Source organism: Schistocerca serialis, chromosome 2 (assembly GCF_023864345.2).
Source record: "Schistocerca serialis cubense isolate TAMUIC-IGC-003099 chromosome 2, iqSchSeri2.2, whole genome shotgun sequence".
Taxonomy (NCBI): Eukaryota; Metazoa; Arthropoda; class Insecta; order Orthoptera; family Acrididae; genus Schistocerca; species Schistocerca serialis.
Window position 1 is genome coordinate 83,678,739 of NC_064639.1, and position 23,239 is coordinate 83,701,977.

At 41.4% G+C, this 23,239-nt stretch overlaps 1 protein-coding gene across 1 annotated transcript in view; it reads right to left on the bottom strand.

Moving 5' to 3' along the window:
- LOC126455447 (fatty acyl-CoA reductase 1-like) overlaps positions 1–23,239 on the bottom strand; it is a 232,787-nt gene that overhangs the window by 168,747 nt on the left and 40,801 nt on the right. The window contains exon 2 of the mRNA XM_050091198.1: positions 22,094–22,410. Coding sequence (XP_049947155.1) covers positions 22,094–22,387 — 294 coding nt within the window. The 5' untranslated portion in view covers positions 22,388–22,410. The remainder of the gene's footprint in view (positions 1–22,093; positions 22,411–23,239) is intronic.

A 23,239-nucleotide genomic window follows, 5' to 3' on the forward strand; every position in this document is an offset into this window, starting at 1 on the left:
TCTCTACAGGGCGCTCAGAAAATGTGTGAAATTCTTGTATGTATGTTACAGGGTAGGTTGTATTGAGACATAAATGTTAAGAAAGAAATTCGATACGTTGCTCCGTTTCCGAGTTATTTAGCATAGAATTTAGCCATTCAAGCGGCCTGCCAGGGGCTTTGTCTCGTTAGCTGAAACTTGTTTTTACGCCCGCGACGATCAGATTGGCTACCTTCAATGCTAAATAACTCGGAAATGGCGCAAGGTATCGAATTTCTTCCTTAACATTTATGTCTCAGTACAACCTGCCCTGTAACATCGCTACAAGCATTTCACTCATTTTCTGACCACCCTGTATATCGTCTTTTGAGCAGTTTAGCCTCTACTGGACGAGGTAACAATGGAATTACTCGAATTTTTTCAGGTGCTGGACAAATAATGTTCCATCCAAAACAACTGTTTTACAAAACGGAATGTGGAACTATATTCCGTGGAACTGTATACCATTTTCGTGAACGAAACTGTTCAAATTTTAGTCGCAGCGAGTGATGTAACAAGTGTTGAGTTTGTAAGGAATAGGAAGTTGATGAGCTGTGTGAGTTACTATTAACAACAGACTCATTTAGTTACAATTCAGAGAATCCTGATGGACGAACGTAAGCTTGCAGTAGCCTTGTGTGCATGCCCAAATTACAAGCTTAGGAAGATGTGGTGTGTGTACTGTAAGACCTTCGGTACACACATCATCAGATTATTTGGCTTGTCGCCCTAACGAAGTAGGCGAGTGTCAGCAATATGTCTCGTGGTCTTATCGTGGCGTGTTTATCTTCTACCGTTAGGTCAGACGATAGAAATGCCACTTGCACGCTTAGAGTAGCAGATTGACAGTGACCAACATTAAACAGAACTTGATTAATTTTCACACACATTTATTTAAATAATAACAATCACAAACCTTACTTAACTTGATTCTGGATGTTATTTACAATTGACAGTCTGAAGTTCCTTTGGTCTTGATACGTTAATGTTATTCTCACATATCTCTGATACTTGACAAAGTGTCTATTCATTTACCTTCATGGCTATGTACAGGAATATGGTAATCTTATTAGGTGCAGACGGAAACTTGACTGTAGACCGGTACAGACAAATGTAGATTGGTACAGACTAATGTAGACTGGTACAGACAGGTGCAGATAAGTGCAGACTTGTACAGACTAAGGCAGACTGACTAATTGGGGGTCTGTACACTCGTTATAATACCTTGAGCGTTCAGGTATCACTGCGTGAGTGTGATCTGCGAGGAGAAGAGGTTCTATGTTAGCAGCATTCTCATTGGCTGCGTTACATATTAATACGCGGATTGCCGGAAGCAGAATTTGGTCCGTCTCTAAGACAGCGCCATCTTGTACTGCGGAGACGGACGAGCGCTGTGCCTGCGCTGTTGTGCTTAGCAGGGCGCGCTCTAGTGGGAAAGTTGTGTACACACTGACTACGTGGAAGTATGTACACAACAGAAGGGGAAATATAAATAATGCACTGCCTGACAAAAGAAAATGAAAAACTAAGCAGTGGAAGAGGAAACAAAATTAAACTTCACTGGCCTGGATTCATTTAGGAAGGGTGTCATAAAGTCGTTGTATCCTCTCCTGAGGCGAGCTGACCCACAACTGTTGGAACTGGCTCCTCATTTCCTGACAACTGGTACAGGGACTGAGTTGAGATATGAGCTGGCCCCACAGATGTTGCATTGGGAACAAATATGTGGGCCTTACTAACCATGGGAGTACCTCGAAACCACTCAGACTGTTCATAGAGGCATGTATGTGGACGACCATTGTTCTGTTGAAAAATGGCACCACTGTACTTGTTCAATGTAACGTCAACGCGTTTCATTGACGCCAAGTGCAACAATATTGTGGTCGGGTAGTAATTCTCTAGTGACCTGCTCGCAGACTTCGAAAAATAATACAAATTGATAAAGAATGCTGCCTGGTCTTGGATGGCAGGTGCAAATGTGAAGGAGATTAAGAAATTATGTTATATCGTAAATAAAAGAAAACTTACATCTTACGTAACTGAAATTTTTTCTTGTATACCACTCATGTTTTCAGATTCATATTTTGCATCTCCAATGGTCTACAATAAATACAAATTTATGTATGCAAGTTTTGCAGGGATTCCTTGGCAGTTTGCTTGAGTCTAGCTACTTCTATCTATAATAATACCGTTGTGCTTTTTATTTATATTCATTTTTCATGTGCATGCAGCATGCAACCATTTGTTGTTCTATACGCACGAAATGCACATACTAAATATTACCTTCTGCATAACTTGTACTATGGTATACTGTGCATGCTTGCACTGCTTACTCATATGACTGACTGAGGGTTCATGGGAGCTGTAGGAGTGGAGAATGCAATGATGTTTTGAGATAGGGATGGAGTATGTGTAGGTGATAGGGCACTGTGTGTGTGTGTGTGTGTGTGTGTGTAATTTTTTAAATTCCCCTATTTTCGTTATTTTCTTTTTTATGTTTATTTATTTTATATCCGTAGTTTGAATAATAGTCCTCTGTTATGGCTTTTTTGATCATTGAGTATATTTTCTTTTTTTATGGCCTTCTCTATGAAATCCCCCCCCCCCCCCATGAACCATGCACATTGCCATTGGTAAGGAGGCTTGCGTGCCTCAGCGATACAGATAGCCATACCGTAGGTGCAACCACAATGGAGGGGTATCTGTTGAGCGGGCAGACAAATGTGTGGATCCTGAGGAGGGGCAGCAGCCGTTTCAGTAGTTGCAGGGACAACAGTCTGGATGACTGACTGATCTGGCCTTGTAACACTAACCAAAACAGCCTTGCTGCACTGGTACTGCGAACAGCTGAAAGCAAGGGGAAACTACAGCCATAATTTTTCCCAAGGGCATGCAGCTTTACTGTATGGTTAAATGTTGATGGCGTCCTCTTGTGTAAAATATTCCAGAGGTAAAATAGTCCCCCATTCGGATCTCCGGGCGGGGACTACTCAGGAGGACGTCGCTATCAGGAGAAAGAAAACTGGCGTTCTATGGATCGGAGCGTGGAATGTCAGATCCCTTAATCGGGCAGGTAGGTCAGAAACTTTTTAAAGGGAAGTGGATAGGTTAAAGTTAGATATAGTGTGAATTAGTGAAGTTTGGTGGCAGGAGCAACAAGACTTTTGGTCAGGTGAATACAGGGTTATAAATACAAAATCAAATAGGGGTAATGCAGGAGCACGTTTAATAATGAATAAAAAATAGTAGTACGGGTAAGCTACTACAAACAGCATAGTGAACGCATTATTGTGGCCAAGATAGACATGAAGCCCACGCCTACTACAGTAGTACAAGTTTATATGCCAACTAGCTCTGCAGATGATGAAGAAATAGATGAAATGTGTGATGAGATAAAAGAAATTATTCAGATAGTGAAGGGAGACGAAAATTTAATAGTAATGGGTGACTGGAATTCGACAGTAGGAAAAAGAAGAGAAGGAAACGTAGTAGGTGAATGTGGATTGGGGGTAAGAAATGAAAGAGGAAGCCGCCTGGTAGAATTTTGCACAGAGCATAACCTAATCATAGCTAACACTTGGTTCAAGAATCATGAAAGAAGGTTGTGTCCATGGAAGACCCATGGAGATACTAGAAGGTTTCAGATAGATTATGTAATGGTAAGACAGAGATTCAGGAACCAGATTTTAAATTGTAAGACATTTCCAGGGACAGATATGGACTCTGACCACAATCTATTGGTTATGAACTGTAGATTAAAACTGAAGAAACTGCCAAAAGGTGAGAATTTAAGGAGGTGGGACCTGGATAAACTGAAAGAATCAGAGGTTGTACAGAGTTTCAAGGAGAGCACAAGGGATCAATTGACAGGAATGGGGGTAAGAAATACAGTAGAAGAAGAATGGGTAGCTTTGAGGGATGAAGAGTGAAAGCAGCCGAGGATAAAGGAGGTAAAAAGACGAGGGCTGCTAGAAATCCTAGGGTAACAAAGAAATATGGAACTTAATTGATGAAAGGAGAAAATATAAAAATGCAGTAAATGAAGCAGGCAAAAAGGGATACAAATTTCTCAAAAATGTGATCGACAGGAAGTGCAAAATGGCGAAGCAGACATGGCTAGAGGACAAATGTAAGGATGTAGAGGTATGTCTCACCAGGAATAAAGTTGATACTGCCTACATGAAAATTAAAGAGACCTTTGGGGGGGGGGGGGGGGGGGAAGAGAACCACTTGTATGAATATCAAGAGCTCAGATGGAAACCCAGTTGTAAGCAAAGAAGGGAAAGCGGAAAGGTGAAAGGAGTATATACAGGGTCTATACAAGGGCGATGTACTTGAGGACAATATTATGAAAATGGAAGAGGATGTAGATGAAGATGAAATGGGAGATATGATACTGCTTGAAGAGTTTGACAGAGCACTGACAGACCAGAGTCGAAACAAGGCCCCAAGAGTAGACAACATTCCATTAGAACTACTGACAGCCTTGGGAGAGCCAGTCCTAACAAAACTATACCATCTGGTGAGCAAGATATATGAGACAGGTGAAATACCCTCAGACTTCAAGAAGAATATAATAATTGCAATCCCAAGGAAAGCAGGTGTTGACTGATGCAAAAATTACCGGACTATCAGTTTAATAAGTCACGGCTGCAAAATACCAACACGAATTCCTTGCAGATGAATGGAAAAACTAGTAGAAGCCGACATCGGGGAAGATCAGTTTGGATTCCGTGGAAATATTGGAGCACGTGAAGCAATACTGACCCTACGACTTATCTTAGAAGCTAGATTAGGGAAAGGCAAACCTATGTTTCTAGCATTTGTAGACATAGAGAAAGCTTTTGACAATGTTGACTGGAGTGCTCTCTTTCAAATTCTGAAGGTAACAGGGGTAAAATACAGGGAGCGAAAGGCTATTTACGATTTGTACAGAAAGCAGATGGCAGTTATAAGAGTCGAGGGACACGAAAGGGTGCAGTGGTTGGGAAGGGAGTGAGACAGGGTTGCAGCCTCTCCACGATGTTATTCAATCTGTATATTGAGCAAGCAGTGAAGGAAACAAAAGAAAAATTCGGAGTAGGTATTAAAATCCACGGAGAAGAAATAAAAACTTTGAGGTTCACCGATGACATTGTAATTCTGTCAGAGACAGCAAAGGACTTAGAAGAGCCGTTGAACGGAATGGATAGTGTCTTGAAAGGAGGATATAAGATGAACATCAACAAAAGCAAAAGAAGGATAATGGAATGTAGTCGAATTAAGTTGGGTGATGCCGGGGGAATTAGAGTAGGAAATGAGACACTTGGAGTAGTAAAGGAGTTTTGCTAGTTGGGGTGCAAAATAACTGATGATGATCGAAGTAGAGAGGATATAAAATGTAGACTGGCAATGGCAAGGAAAGCGTTTCTGAAGAAGAGAAATTTGTTAACATGGAGTATAGATTTAAGTGTCAGGAAGTCGTTTCTGAAAGTATTTGTATGGAGTGTAACCATGTATGGAAGTGAAACATCGACGTTAAACCGTTTGGACAAGAAGAGAATAGAAGCTTTTGAAATGTGGTGCTACAGAAGAATGCTGAAGATTAGATGGATAGATCACATAACTAATGAGGAGGTATTGAATAGGATTGGGGAGAAGAGAAATTTGTATCACAACTTTACTAGAAGAAGGGATCGGTTGGTAGGACATGTTCTGAGGCATCAAGGGATCACCAATTCAGTATTGGGGGGGCAGCGTGGGGGGTAAAAATCGTAGAGGGAGACCAAGAGATGAATACACTAAGCAGATTCATAAGGATGTAGGTTGCAGTAGTTACTGGGAGATGAAGGAGCTTGCACAGGATAGAGTACCATGGAGAGCTGCGTCAAACCAGCCTCAGGACTGAAGACCACAACAACAACTATTAAATTATCTTCCTCCAAAGTGAGCATTCCCATTCTTTGCTGTTACACAATAAGAGTGCCGTATCTGTTTTTATTCCAGTGTGATGGTGATTTTCCTTTATTAAATGTTCTGCATATATGAAATGGGTATGTTCACTCTTCAGTAATCTTACATGAACTTTGTACCTGATTCTTGCTCCCAACACAGTATATTTAGAGCTTCAGCTATTATATATTAGTTTATACATTCCTGAGCTGTTGAATTGACGTTTTTCTTCTGTCACAGTTCTTAATTTCTTCTGCATTGACGAATTTGAATGTTATTTTTATTTGTAGCTGTCTTTTTTTAATTTTGCTGTTTTAACTGTAAAAGCAACAGTTATAAAAACAAACGTAACAGGTTAATGCTAATGAATAGACAGAAAAGTTTGAAAACTCGTTAAAAGATATTAAATGCACTCACAAGAAAACAGAAACAAAACTTGGTACAAAATATCCAGCAGCAGAAGTGGTTAGAAGTTAACCCAACTTACATAAAGACCGCTTAGATATGAGATCAGCTATTAATTTCAACAGTGCTCCCACAAATAACATTACAAAGTTTGCACACAAATACTTTAAAGAACATTTCAAGCTAGAGAATAACAGAAATATTAAAAAAAAACTCCTTAGATCCAACCCAAAAAGCAAAAGATACACACATCACATCAACTACAAAATTAGAGCTAACCCAAAAAGCCAAAGATACACACATCAGATCAACTACCAAATTGGTGTTCCTTGGCATGAAAGACATGTGCACCTCAATCCCACTTGTGACAAAAATTAATATTGTAAGATAACAATCGAGAGGAAATGCAGACGTCGCAAAACCACTATAAAAGAACTTATACAATTAATAGAAGTGATCACTGAACAAAACTTCATTCACTTTAACAGTTCATTCAATCTACATAAGGAACTTCTACCAGTGGTAAGCCCAATCTTATACATACAAGCAGATACCCAAATGAATCACACAGAAAACAATTTTTTTCAGAAATAATGGTAACAAATATATTTATATATAATACATGGACATAAATATGTAGATATCATATACCTCACCGATGAATCACAAGGACATATAAGCAGTTTACACCAACAGATAAGCAACAAACACCACAACATCCAGTTCGCCATGGAAACAGTAACAGAGGAGGAAATACACTACCTCGACCTACAATTTCGTAAAATCTAACAAAAGGCCCAACTTCAACGTTTTCAGACAGGAACCAGCTACAGACATAACATGTAAAGGGGTTTCAGTACCTCTACCAGTGACAAAAATTGTTAACTAATGTATTATTTATTTATTGTGTGACATGTTTCGAGGGTATACCTCATCATCAGTCTATATGGCATTATAAAAACAATTTCGCAATAGGATCATGCAGATTATAAACAGCCTTTTCGTAAATGCTGTGGTTAACCTGTGGAAGAAGAGAAAACCTAGACAGAGGCAATGCCACAGTCACTTACTTCGTTCTTATCACATGGCAGTCTCGTTGTGATGCGTTTAGGTGTTTCCATTTCTGTGGCTCCCTTTGCTTTCTTGATCACTCTTCACAAATTTTCACATACGTACTAGTAACTTGGAAACACGATCACAAAAGCAAATGTGTAGTGCAGTGGACAAGATGGCGGTCAAAATATGGCTGGTTTCTATTTGACTATTGATCTGTCGATCTATGTGGTGTCAGATGTTTGCAATGTCTTCTGCACAACTTGTTATCGTATTACAAATGTAGGTTGACGAAATACATTACAAATTGAGCACCTGTAAGATACAAATGATGATACAAAAACAATTTTGTTTACACAATTCTATGCTACTGCTGGGGCTAGAATAAATGACTGTGATTATTCCAAGTGTACTGTAGCGAAATTGGAAAAGAAATGTGAATTTCTGAAGTCTGTCATTTCATTCAGAATCTCGTTAATCCCCATGTGGATTTGGATGAATATTTCCATTTCTTCCAGGATGTACGTTTTCCAGCTCTTTTCTAAATTATGTTGTACTATGTTGTCTATTGTAACACAGTGTCCTGTTTCATTTAAATGTTTCGCTATAGCTGATTTATTCGGATTGCCAAGTCTGAAACAGTCAATGTGTTCCTTAAAGTACGTTTTAAAACTTCTTCCCATTTGGCCAATATAATATGTATTGCAATGACTGCACGTAATTTTATCAATTCCTGATTTCTTGAGTTTCTCTTTAGGATGTGATATGTCATGTACCAGCAGAAGTGATCCTGATGTCTGTTTTTTTAAAACATTATTTTGACTATGTTTCGACCGTGACTGTCAAAAAATGTGTAAAGGTTTTTGAGTACAACTACCAGTCACAAAAATTGTTAACTAATGTATTTTTATTTATTGTGTGACATGTTTCGAGGGTATACCTCATCATCAGGCTATATGGCATAGTAAACAATTTCGCAATAGGATCAAGCAGATGTTAAAGAGCCTTTTCATAAATGCCGTGGTTATCCTGTGGAAGAAGAGAAATCCTAGTAAGAGCGATGTCACTTTGTAAGCTGGACTGATGTTTGCATGAAAATACTTTGTAAAAGACACTCACTTTGTTCGTATGGTGTGGCAGTCTGGTTGTGAGGAGTTTAGGTGTTTCCATTTGTGTGGCTCTCTTTCCTTTCTTGGTCACTGTTCACAAATTTTCACACACGTACCAGTAACTTAGAAACACGATCACAAAAACAAATCTGTAGTGCAGTGGGCAAGATGGTGGTCAAAATACAGCTGGTTTCGACTTGACTGTCGATCTGTGTGGTGTTAGAAGTTTGCAATTTCTTCTGTATGTTTTGTTATCATATGACAGATGTAGGTTGACGAAATACATTACAAATTGATCAAGAAAGCCAAGTCAGTCACAGGAATGAAGCACCTCAGCTCATCACAACGAGACTGCCATGTTATAAGAACAAAGTGAGTGGCAGTTACAAAACATTTTCATGCAAACATCAGTCCAGCTTCCAAAGTGACATCGCCTCTTACTAGGTTTTCTCTTCTTCCACAGGATAACCACAGCATTTATGAAAAGACTGTTTAACATCTGCACGGTCCTATTGCGAAATTGTTTCTATAATGCCATATAGCCCGATGATAAGGTATACCCTCGAATCATGTCGTACATTAAATAAATAATACATTAGTTAACAAATTTTGTAACTTGTAGCGGTACATAAAACCCTTTACATATTTTTTGAGACAGTCACGGTCGAGAAATATTCACAATGGTACCAAATACAGGAAGTCAATTAACCACAAACCTAACCACCCACATCCTCAATAAACAAAAACGAGCCTGTGCAAAACACCTCTAAGCAAAAATAACTATGCAGAAGAATTAAACAAGATAATCAGCAAGGAACAAAACAATTGATAAAACGGAGACATAGTACAGAAACTGCATGATACCAATATAAAGAAAATACAGACTGAAGAGAGCAAAATTAATAACAGACCAAATAGATCAATTAATAAAAATAACACAGAATGCACACTCACACCAGAAAACACAACCCAACAAAAAATGGCACGTCATTACAGTGCACAACCAACTCACTCACACGAATAGTAACATCTTCAGAAAGCATAAAATTAATATAGACCTCGAGATAAACAGCACAATACAAAAGAACTAAAAACTATGATAGAAGACAAAGATAAATTCAACAGTTCAAGAATATTCGAATTAACATGTAATTGCTCCAACTCTAAATACGTTGGGATGACTGAAAGAAATTTCAGCGGCACACACACACACACACACACACACACACACACAGTGCCCTACCATCTACCCTTCTTGAATTCCCATCCCGACACCAAACTCCACTATCCCTTCATGCATTCCCATGATCCTTCAATCGTGACTAATCAATGAAAGCAAGCGCAGTATACTGCAGTATAGGTTATTTGTATAGAAATTTTTACTGGGAGAAACCTGTACTATGTACATCTAGCATGTATAAAATAACAAATGGCTACATGAACAGGACTCAAAATGAATGTAAGGATAAAAGATAATCGTATAATTATAAACAGAAACAATTAAATATAAAAAACTGCTGAAAAACTACTACATATCATATACCAAAATAGGTATAATTACATAATTTTATTTGTATAACGGACTAGTGAAAATGCCCAACGTGAATAGGCGAAATATCTGTGTTACACAAGAATAAATTTCAGTTGCAAACGACGGAAGTTTTCTTCTATTTATGGTAAAACATGACTGAAGTTAGCAATTGAGGAAAATGGTTGCGATTATGTGCAATATGGATTACGATATCCTACCTTGTGGTGGTCATACATCGCTGACCAAAATCTTGATGACGAGTAAGTGCAGTCTTACATTCCCATGCACTACAACATTGGACCACTGTCACATCTGAATGCCCCACAAATCTGGATATTACGAAATTCGACTGCATCGACAAATGGAGACCTATAATAAGCATCTCCGCGTCCTTCACAGCGACCACCTACCATCTGACGTTGTTCACGTCCCTTATAAACTCAACCAGTCTTCGTAACAACAGCAAACACGACCAAAACAAATGTAGTCTGGTGGCTGTTCTACTTGTCAAATTGCAAATCTAATCATTTAAATGTCCGTCGACAGTGTGTATGTGTAAAAAGTTCATATCCGACCATGTCTTCTGGGTGCTTAACGTTTGTTGTCAGACACTATTTACAGACACTATTTACATAAGGTAACTGACCAAATATCCTAAGAAAGAAAAAAAAATTCGTAGTACGTCGTGAGAATAACCTCGTTATAGGGGGACAAAGACTGCTGCTGCTGCTGGTTAAGAATTTGAAACGACTAAACATCTAAGGTCATCATTCACCCATCGGACACAATCTCTGCACCCCTACTTTCTACATGTAGAGTTAAACCTATGTGCAAGTGCAATAATCTTATCTAAAAATTTTGTTGGTTTTTATCTGATTTTGGATGCGGGTACCAGCCTAGTACTTATCTAGTGCGATGTGAAAACCATCTAAAAACCTCATTCATGCTGGCCAACTCAACAGTACTTGCCGTTAATATTACCTGATCGGACTCGTCTCCCCAAGATCTGGAAGCGGCGTGTCAATGCGTTTGGATATCCTTAAGAGTGAAGAGAGATATAAGAAAAGAAGGTTAGTCAAGATCATAGGGTAGGGAAAATGACTTATACAGGAAAGGGGACTCTAGAATTTAGCGATAGATTTGAAGTGACTTCTATTAACACATCCATTATAAAAGATATCTACGCTTCAACCCCAATGGATCAACATTCAATTAACAGTCATTTATTTCTGAGACTTCTCCGATCACTCTCATGACGGGCTGTGGTGTTGGAATTTGTGGCAGGTTGTCTGCCACTCAGCTGAAGGGTGTGGCTTGGCTTGTATTTATGGAAATCGATGTCTTCGTTGGAAGCTGCACCTTCAGATTTACGGGTGAAATCATCTCTGCTACTCGCTGTTGACCCTGATACTTAATTAAAAACTTCCTTGTTGTTCTTCATTTTGATCTTTACAGGTTTTTTACCAACACACACTGATCCACTCAATATTGCAACAACTTCCCCCCACATACCGCCATCATTTCCTGATGTTTGAATGACTTTGTATTCGCTTGTTTGACCTTCTACCAAACTTCTCTTAATCGTTTCTTTATTTTTTTCCACCGATTCCTCATTAGCACTTAATTTAATTTTCATAACATGGAAACGAGATGGCAACTTCCCATCTTATATCATCCTGTATGGTGAAAGAACTGCACTTGTGTGTACTTTAGAATTATATGTTGACACGACGTAACGTAGTTACATGTCCATGTTATCAGGCTGACTACTCATACAATGATTTAAATATTCGAAATTTTACAACTAACCCTTTTTGTTCATGTATGGAAAGGACCGCTGCGAAGTTTTCAGGTATGAAGCAGCCGGCGTAACTGCTTCAGCAGGTCTGACATAAAAATTTGTACCTGGATCTGTATTTACAGTATTGGGCACGACAATGTTAGTATCCAATTGTTAACCATCTCGTTTGTGATCCTGCTTACATGCTTGTCTGGAATTTCTGTCATTGCCACAGACCGGGAAAAGTGATCTATAGTTGTCACAATATACTTATTTTAGCTTCTATTCTGTTAAATGATACAGTACAATAAATGATACATTATTTCGGCTCCACATCTGTCTTGTCGGTTTACATCGCTCGTGACCCACCGTCAGGTGGTCATATGCTTGTTGCAGTATTTAATTTCTGATCAATGCAGGACCCTCCATGTGCATACTACACTTTGCACTTCTGCAGAGCAAACTGCTGTGTGTCACGAACTGTGGCTGCACCCTAAAACCTGACAGTATATGTCAGCTGCTTGTTTCATTTGCCATTTTGACAAGTTTGTGCCTAGTGCCTGCAGAGCTGCAAATTTCCTGCTTAGCATGTCCGTATTAGTGCGTGTCTTCCCTGGTTTATGCGTCACTTCATAATTAAACTCGCTCAGCTTCAGTGCACACCATGCTATTCTGCTAGAAGCGTCTTTCAGTCCCAATAGCCACCTAAGGGAAGCATGATCAGTAACTACTTTAAATATTTGTTCATATAAATAATTCTTCTCCTGCTTCCTAATTTTGCAGTCGTCTGCCTTATGCCCCAGAGCACTCTGCCTGGCGACATTGCTGCTTCACGTGACCCCCTCGTCCACATATGTAGCATCTGACGCCAGAGGAGAAAACGCCACGGCCATTCCGTTTCTGAGCAACAATATCTCTTTCCTCAAACTGCGTAGCAATCCTAATAGTTTATGACGAATCATAAGGATTTTCTGTCCTCATCTGTTGTGACATATCTGCTGAAATACCCTTCAAAAACACGCATAAAGCCTTATTTTCTGCTTCCTGCAATAGATTTCTATCCGCCTTAGCACTGTGTGTCAGTTCATAAGTCTGCTAGTTCTTCTCGTGATTTCTGTCAGAGAACACCTCTACGCATTGTCATTTTATGTTAATGTCATGAGCTTTTCGCTGAAAAATGTAGCACTGTTTGGTTATGATAACGTTGTGTAAGCCCATCGGCCAGATGGTCAAATGCCTGAATTTTCCTAAGATATTCATGGTATCTGACATACGTTGTAGCGTCACCTGTTACCCATAACTTAGCCACCGACGGGCACGTCACATCGGACCAATTCCCTGGGTGAGCTCCTTCCCTCATATCATACAGAAAGGCAGATACAGCCTCGGGAGTTTTCCCGAAAAACCGCGCGGGGTAGCCGAGTGGTCTGGGGCGCCTTGTCACGGTCCGCGCGGCTTACCCCGTCGGAGGTTCGAGTCCTCTCTCGGGCATGGGTGTGTGTGTGTTGTCCTTAGCGTAAGTTAGCTTAAGTTAGATTAAGCAGTGTGTACGCTTAGGGACCGAAAACCTCAGCAGTTTTTTCCAATAAGATCTTACCAGAAATTTCCAAAATTTTTCTCGAAAAGGTGTAATGAGACTAGCAGCCATCGGATCAATGGCTGGGGCAGATACGCTTATTATATCGCCTTGGTATCGCCTCTCGGCAATTGGATCAGCCCAGTTGCGGTGCATAATATTTCCAGTTCCCTATACAGGCATTCACAAGCCTGGTTTCGCTCTGTTTCATCCTAAAGTAACGTGGTTACTGAATGTCAAAACTTCAGTGGCTAGATTGAAAGTTGCTGCATGTGTTTCTGGCCATTGCGTAACCACTGTTTTGAATTACAATCGAGAACAAGTGAAAAACTAGTATACCGAAGCAATATCAATGAGCAAGTAAAACTAAATTAATCTGTCCCTCATGTCAATGCCCAGTGGGACTCAGAACACTGCCACGCTTCTATAAGTCTTACACCTTGGTGGCACTGTTTATTAGATGGTGACTCGTGCCCTGATAGACTACAATACTGGCACCTACTTGGCTGTAAGTACACTCCCCTCCAGTTACCAAACAACTGCAATAATTCTGCAGGTTTTTGTGCTCTCAGCAATGTCACTCTCAAGTTAGAATGCAAATACTTCTGACTCAACATGGCTCCAAAATAAAAGAAGGAAGAAAACAAGCAAACAAACACTGGTCAGTCATTGTGCCACTTAATGACACATGTCGATCGCTGCTGATGTGCTGACGTGGCTCGTCGATAGCAGTGACAGCCGTCAGCACGCCTGGCGCCAAATCCGTAGGACTTCAGAATCACAGTTTATAGCCCCAAATTTGTATGACTGCAGGGTCTTCTGACACCAAATTTTTAGGAGTCCAGTGGATGCGACCTTCTACATGAATGTAAGGAACTCGAGCAGATGTGTAGTGACAGAGTCCTGTGGACTGCTGGATTCTTATGAGACATGATTCATTTAACACTCATTTGGTTCCTAGGGTTTTACAATCACTCTATCTGCCTCAAAGTGCCGTGTGGTGGCGGCCATGCCGAACCTTTTCTTGTCCTGAGGCACAGGGTAGCAGTCAGCGCTCGGAGAGGGATCTGCTGAAGCAGGCCTCCTTTTTAGGAAGGGTGGTGGGCGTGTCGCAGCAGCCCAGCATGGGTGTAGGCGTCTGTTGGAGTCACAGCGTTCTCGTTAAGCGAAGCTACGCTCTGGGTTGGCCCCAGGAATTTACGAGGCCCTGTTGTTGGTTGTCGAGATGACGTGTAGGCGACAGACCCAACAGTGACACAAAGAACAGCCCAGGAGGCAGTCTCAACATATGGCAGTATATGGACTGCCTAGGAGTGGCGGCGCATACACCCTGTCCCAAAACTGAACAGCTCACAGACAGGTAGATCGGTTGTTCATTCATGGAAGATTGGCCTGGCCCTCATCTTCGAGTAGACGTACATGTGACCGGTAGGAATGCAGCTCGCAGATTTGAAATTCCCTCCACAGCCAGACAGCTGCACAATTGTAACTGTTGACCTTAAGCTGGTGGCGACTGGTGACACTTCACTGTACTCAACAGTTCATCCTTGAAGTAGCGGAGATGGCCTTTCATCGGTATCAGTGATGCCGATGGAGTGGCCAGAGTGAAAGAGGGTGAGGGTTTTATACGAGTCAGTAACTGGTGCTTCTGTTTTCTGAGCCTGTCATCGCTCCTGCCTAGCCTAATGTTTAACTTGATGATGTCACAGAGTTCCTTTATAGAAAATTTGCAGCCCAAAAGGCGTTGTTGTGTCATCTCTAGGTGAAGTTACTACACACAGCCCCATTACAGCGTTGTGTCTGCAATGTACTGTCATATAAGTGCCGGTTCTGGTGTTCATGACGTTCCCTCTTGCACACTGTGACGCAATGATGTCACTGCTTGTTTGCACTTCAGTTCTTTTAAGTGATGGCATTGGTTACACCAACACTGCGCACTCAATGGACGTGCTTGACTTTGCAGCACGTCAGTTCCAACCAAATTTTATTCCTGCACCTACTTTCTATTCTGCTGTGCAACAGCAGCAAACGACTGGTCGAAACTTGTGCAGTGTTTGTGAGTCATATAGTCTTTTGGTAACAGGAGTCACATAAATACATCTAAGTTCTTATTCCAAAGACAGGAGCAAACACATTGCGTGCTGTGGCAAGAACTATAATACTCTTCAGACTGTATGGTCTATCGATGGCAACTATCAAAATAACCTGAGGTGACTAGAAAGCTTACAAGCCAAGAGAAGCAGATCAAGTGAGGTCATCCATGGCTCACAATAGCAGCGCATGCGAGACAGTTCCTATAAAAATACTACATTTGTCGCTTCCTGGCACATCAGTGTTCTAAATCTCGTTGGGCTATAGTAGGGCGTAAGGTCTAGTGAACTTTGCATCATATTTGTGTGCTGTCACGTAATTTTGCTGTTGTGTAATTGGTTGGAGGTTTCACAAATAGCGGAAACATGAGCAGCGAGTGCACAGGAGACGACTGAAGCCCTGGAGAACCAAGTAACTGAACTGCAAAAATATAACGGCGTATTGCACAGCAAGTGGGCGAACAGCCTCCATAGAGATGCATAGGCAAGTGGAGCCGGCAAGGGCGAAGGTGCTATTTCCTGTACACATTTCTTGCGTTGATTCTGTTAGTGATCGAAAGGCTGCCGCTTAGATATGGAATTGGTTGGATGAAACATGTTTGAATATGACCAGGCTACGTTTGGTTGGCGAATCAGTCTCATACGTCTTTTACCATGAAAGACTGAATAAAGCACAGAATTTGGAGCACTTTGAGTAGAGAATATACAATGACGAAAAAAAAAAGAAGACGACAGAGAAAGGTTTTTCAGAGAGTTTCTTAATAGTCTGTCACAGAAACATAAGAAATCAATTGAGGCATTTTAGGATAAATTCCGTGAAGTCAACTTCCATGCCTATGAATTAACGCAGAATGTGGAAATGGGTAGATTTATTTTGCAAGCAGTTGAAAACAGGGCGTTGGGTGTGTTTGGGATAGGATTGCTAGTGGATATGTTCAGCAGTGTGAGGGATGACTATCCACATTCTGCTGTTATAGTGGTTGCAAAACTGGAGGAAGGGGTTGGGATGGATGGATATTTTCTTCGTCCGAGTTTGTAAATCTCTGCGCTCACGCCACATGAAGAAACTGTGTCGGCGACCTTGGTGTTAAAGATGTGCGGTAGCGCGCTATTAGGCGCTTGAGTGTCACAGTAATAATCAGAATTGATAGCGTCAGAACAAGTGTTCATTAGCCAATGGGAATTCCTCAAACGTCGGATGGCGTTCCCAGTAAAACAGAACACCGAAAAATCCACTGCACTGGTGGAGCGTTGCCTGGAGACCGTAGTTAATGGAATGGAGCATAGTTTTTTGTAAGTAGAGCGACTCGTATGTCGGTAGCTAATTTGGACTCCACGATATAAATTACATGGAATGGGTCAGAATGATGTAGCTTCATGAGGGATCGACAGTGCTCAGTTTCACTACTGGAGCGAGGAATTTTCAGGACTACGTGGAGGAGTTGTCACATGTCGGTGAGAGATACTGTGTGATCTTGCGACTTGAATTTATAAGCAAATATCATGTAAAAACTGACCTTTTGCAGTACACTATCGAACTCTGAGGAATCTTGTTTTAGCTGGGAAACTGCTAGTGTTGCATCGCTGCAAGGTACAAGCATCGCCACTGTCACAAAAAATCATCAGATGGCACGAAATAATGCACGTTATGTCATGATTACTGCTACCTGAATGCAATGACTACTACAGATGCACATACAACACCAAATACGACGGAGACTGTGGACAAGATGGGTCAGTGTGAGAAGTGGCTGTCATCAGTTGGAAGTGGTTCAGGACCATCCGAAGACCACTTTTACAGTACCTTAGGCCCATTATCAATGCTGTGGAATGCCATTTGCTCTTAAGAATGCACCGACTACCTTCCAGAATCTACTAGACGGAGAACTCAGAGGACTAAAACCAAAAAAGTAGACGGTTCATCTCAGTGGTATCATTATATTTTGTTAGAATATGGAAGAGCATGTGCAGAGGCTGGAGGAAGTCTTCAAGAGGTTGTTCATAGTATCATTGATGCTCGGTATCGCAAAATATCACTTTGCAGCAACGCAAGTGGTTTACTTAGGTCATGTGGTTAAGCAGGAGGGTGTCAAAACTGATCCAAATTCCATTTATGCAGTCTGTGATTTTATGCCACCACAGGTAACAAAACAGCTTCAGACGTTTTTTGGGCTCTGTAACTACTTTATTGAAATTCCTGAACTGTTGACTATGGTGTTGGGCAAAGAAGTGACGTATCAGTGATCAGGTGACTGTGAAACTGTGTATCAGAATTTAAAACAGGCATTAATATCGAGTTCAGTATTGGTACTTCCAGATGTTAGTAGGGAATTTATTTTATTATGTCATGCAAGTAATCTAGATGCTGGATGTTTTCTTTGTCAGGATTTGGATGCTAAAGAACACCTTGTAGCATAACCATCAAGACGACAGAATAAAGTGGAGCAGAATTATTCTATGACAGAGAAAGAGGTGTTTATGGCTATTTATAGTGTGAAGTGCTTGTGTCGTTACTTATATGGCATAACGTTTGTCGTTGTAACAGACTATGTGGTTACTGGGCCTAAAGGATCCACTGAGTGAGTTGGAATCGTGTGCTTTGAAACTAAGCGATTTTGATTATGAGGAGGTACATAAATCTGGGAAAAAGCATAGTAACACCAATAATTTAAGTAGAAGGGTTTGAGTTTTGCAAGTGTAGGATGTGAGCATTGCCGAAGGGCAAGGATGGTGAGTCCTTTTATGAATACCTATCATGACGACTGGGATGTTTATCTTCCAGTCGTCATTTCTCAGTAAAACTCTAAAATTAATAGTGCGTCTGGTCTGTCACAATATAAGGTGGTGTACAGCAGGAAAATACCTTCTCCCTTTCTTGTAGTGAAGACTGAGGATGGAAGAATCGGGCTTTCAGTGAAGACATCTTCGTAAATCTTACGTGATATTTGACAGAGAGTGAAAAAAGCGAATACAAAGGATCAAGCGTTAAAAGGGCCAGGATAACATTTGGGTAGGTCATCCACTGCCAAGTACGTTGGCGGGTTTAAGTAACAAATCCCTACACACATAAGGGTAGGACAATGATGTTCTTAACCTTATACAAAGGACAACATCGGCTCATAGAAATGACACTACTTGACAATGTTAACTTGCAATTACCAATAAAAACTGCTATTGATGTTGTGGGATGAATGAAGCCATATGAAGGATCTATAGATACTTTGCCACAATTGCCTATATCGTCATTAGCCCAGGATACCAATTTGAAAAGCGGAAGAAGCTGACGAGATCACACAAACTACGTGATGCACATAGACATCATCATAGTGTATCATAGTAATCTGTTTTATGTTGTTTGTTTGGGGTGTTATGTGTTTATTTTTTATTTTATTATGAATTGTGCATTTTGGGAGAAATTTTGATAATGTTTTGCATTGGGAGACAGGGGTAATACCAGCGTTTTCAGTATATGGTTAACTGTAATAATGCACTTTTTTGACAGAGGAAAAAGTTACAGATTCCTTTCTACCAGGTGACGTGTCACTAGCTGCGTCGAGGATGTGTGTGACGCTTTTGGTTGTCATACACCTCTTCGGGTCAGGAGCAGTATATACGTTGAGCAGCTATGGGAGTGTCACAAAAAAAGTGTTACGATCTGAGCAACTAGAATGGTTCAGACTGGAGAAAAGGCATGTGAGGTAGAACTGTTCTTGGAAGAGACGGAAACAACTGAGCGTAAAAGGGAAGTGTTGTCACCACATCGTTATTGACACAGAGTGGGCATGCATGTGATTTTTGCCCAGAAGTGATAAACTGCTATGAACATGGAAATCGAAAGGGCATGAGTAGAATGGAATTTCAGAATGGCAGGATAATAATTAATGGTCATGAAATACTGTCTCCTTGCTACAGCCACTGGTACAACTACTATTAATTTGACACAGCCAGTTTTGTATAGGCAGCAGAAGCCATCGTACATATTGTCTGGCCAGAATTTAACCTTGCTGGGTGATACCTTGTACCCGAATTTCCTACGTTTATTTGAAGATGTAGTAGCATCACAGGAGGGTCGAATGTCAGCAGAACTGATGCTCCAGCATGTGTAACACTGTCATAATAGTCAGCGTCACGATTATCGCAAGTGTCACAATTTTCAGAACTGTAGTGGTTCTAATGGCGATTTGTGTAATCTCCATCTTCATTGGACGAAAACCTGTATGTCGTTCAGGATCAACACGTCATCAGGTACCTGTTAGCTGGATTACCAGTAGCGAATAAAAAATAGTTATCGAAGTATAAAAATAATATGTTCCTAACTATGTGAGGTGGAAACGAGACAATGAATTTGAGTACGTGTGGGCTACGTTAAGGGAAAAAGTAACGCTAGTGTATACGTAATGACTAAGAAAACCAAAATAATAGTAAAATAACCTGTTTACTGAGCTTAGAGGAGTGATGTCAAGAGCATATTAAGTGGAAGAATGGGTTCGGCCTGATTTGAAGCAAAGAAGGATAACTAAAGTCAACAGTATTGAGTACGTGCCTGTACCGCTGCAGTGGTCGAGATGGCCCGGTGTGCACCGTCGCTGGGCGCTGCCATTGCTCACTGACGTTAATGGAGACACAGTGGAACGTGGAACAGTAAATTCTTCATTGTTAATGACAAAAATTAGCGCCTTTGCGCACAGTGGAGTGCATCTCCAACCAAACAACCCGTGACTGAGGGGTGTCAGTCCTGCCTGATCGCGGCCTTGACGTTACTCCGTCACGTAACGTATTGTCCCATCAAGGGGTGGTTACAGATGTACCCAATTTTAAGGCTTCCTTTTGATTAATTTTGTAAATCATTAGTATTTGTCAACACATACACGAGATGACATTCTACACTACTGGCCATTAAAATTGCTACAGCAAGAAGAAATGCAGATGATAAACGGGTATTCATTGGACAAGTATATTATACTAGAACTGACATCTGATTACATTTCCACGCAGTTTGGGTGCATAGATCCTGAGAAATCAGTACCCGGAACAACCACCTCTGACCGTAATAACGGCCTTGATACGCCTGGGCATTGAATCAAACAGAACGAGGATGGCGTGTACAGGTACAGCTGCCCATGCAGGTTCAACACGATACCACAGTTCATCAAGAGTAGTGACTGGCGTATTGTGACGAGCCAGTTGTGCGGCCACTATTGGCCAGACGTTTTCAATTGGTGAGAGATCTGGAGAATGTGCTGGCCAGGGCAGCAGTCGAACATTTTCCGTATCCAGAAAGGCCCGCAAAAGGACCTACAACATGCGGTCGTGCATTATCCTGCTGAAATGTAGGGTTTCGCAGGGATCGAATGAAGGGTGGGGCCACGGGTCGTAACACATCTAAATTGTAAGGTCCACTGCTCAAAGTGCCGTCAATGCGAACAAGAGGTTACCGAGTCGTATAACCAATGGCACCCATACCATCACACCGTGTCATACGCCAGTATGGCGATGACGAATAATATGCTTCCAATGTGCGTTCACCGCCATGTCGCCAACCACGGATGCGACCATCATGATGCTGTAAACAGAACCTAAATTCATCCGACAAAATGGCGTTTTGCCATTCGTGCACCCAGGTTCGTCGTTGAGTACACCATCGCCGGCGGTCCTGTCTGTGATGCAGTGTCAAGGGTAACCCCAGCCATGGTCTCGGAGCTGATAGTCCCTGCTGCTGCAAACGTCGTCGAACTGGTCGTACAGATGATTGTTATCTTGCAAACGTCCCCATCTGTTGATTCAAGGATGGAGACGTGGCTGCACGATCCGTTACAGCCATGCGGATAAGATGCCTGTCATCTCGACTGCTAGTGTTAGGAGGCCGTTGGGATCCAGCATGGCGTTCCGTATTACCCTCCTGAACCCACTGATTCCATATTCTGCTAACAGTCATTGGATCTCGACAAATGCGAACAGCAATGTCGCAGTACGGTAAACTGCAATCCCGATAGGCTCCAATCCGACCTTTATCAAAGTCGGAAACGTGATGGTACGCATTTCTCCTCCTTACACGAGGCATCACAACAACCTTTCACTAGGCAACGACTGTCAACTGCTGTTTGTGTACGAGAAATCGGTTGGAAACTTTCCTCATGTCAGCACGTTGTAGGTGTCATCACCGGCGCCAACCTTGTGTGAATGCTCTGAAAAGCTAATCATTTTCATTTCACAGCATCTTCTTCTTGTCGGTTAAATTTCGCGTCTGTAGCACGTCATCTTAGTGGTGTAGCAATTTTAATGGCCAGTAGTGTATTTGGATACTATCGACTGGCAATTTATTTTGTTATTGAGAGTATTGAGAGGAGCAGTTTTGTGGTGCAATACGCCACGTTATAGCCCTTAGGCTCGGTGTTATGCCTGCCGCTGTGGTGGAGCTGTTCTAGGCACTTCAGTCCGGAACCACGCGGCTGCTACGGTCGCAGGTTCGAATCCTGCCTCGGGCATGGATGTGTGTGATGACGTTAAGTTAGGATTAAGTAGTTCTAAGTCTAGGGGACTGATTCCCTCAGATGTTAAGTCCCATAGTGCTCAGAGCCATTTGAACGAGCTCGCTGGTACCTGTTTCTCCAGGTGAGAACGTAGTCGCTCCCGCAGCGGCACGCCCCTCTTGTCCCTGACGAGCACGTAGACTGCGGACACGCCGGGGCAGGAGCGCAGCAGCTTCTCGAGCACGAGGGTGCCGACGAAGCCAGTGGCGCCCGTGAGGAGGACGGAGGCCCCGCTGTAGAAGGCCGCCACCTCGCTGCTCCTCTGCATCTCACCTGGCGGCAGCCACTCCACGGGGAACGCCTCCAGCTCCCTCTCCTCGTCCTCTGGCGTCATCACGCGGGGGTGGATCTCGCAGCACGGCATTCTGGCACTCCACTGTTCTTCAGCTGGATAAACCACAAACAGAACGACTAGTTACTATCAATTAAATTTTGCTGTGCTTTTCATCGCATTATCAATATGAAAAACAACGAAAGTTTCGGTCCTTATTGCACCCTAAAGAAGGTCACTTGCAACTGTGACCAGAACATCGGTAGTTTTACATACTGACAATGCGGTAGCAAACATAAAAAAAATTATTGACTGTGACAATGGTTGCGGAAGCTTATGTTTATAAATAGTTACTAGTTATGTGTGGTGCTGTGATTTCTTTACTTAAGGCGGGTAGGACGTCAAAAGGGCCGACTTGGAGCAGGAGAGGCACCTCAGGACATTTTATTTTCTACTGTCTATACTTTTACAAATAAATTCATAAAACTTTGTCAGCATGACCAGTAAGGATTCAGGATTCACACTCATAGCAGTGGAAGTGCAAAAACATAACAAAATAATTTTTTTTTTTAGAAATGAAATGTCATCATTTTTTCACTTACTGTTGGCTGCATTTGTTGCCATAGGCACATTTTTCTTCACAAGTAAGAGATTCTTTGATGAATTTTGCACAGCATACAAACCATATTTACAGGTTTATGAAACTCTAGAATTTTCCAAATCTATTAAAAACTGTGGTAAAAATTGAGATAATTAACTACAAAATTTGATTTTTTACTAAACATGAAGTTTAAAACGTAACAGCTCATTCATTTTTTTTATAAATTAAAAAGATTCTATAGTTTCAGACACCTGTAAGTATGGTTTGTATGCTGCGCAAAATTTATCGAAGAGTCTCTCTTACTTATGAAGGAAAGTGTACCTATAGCAACATATGCAGCCAAT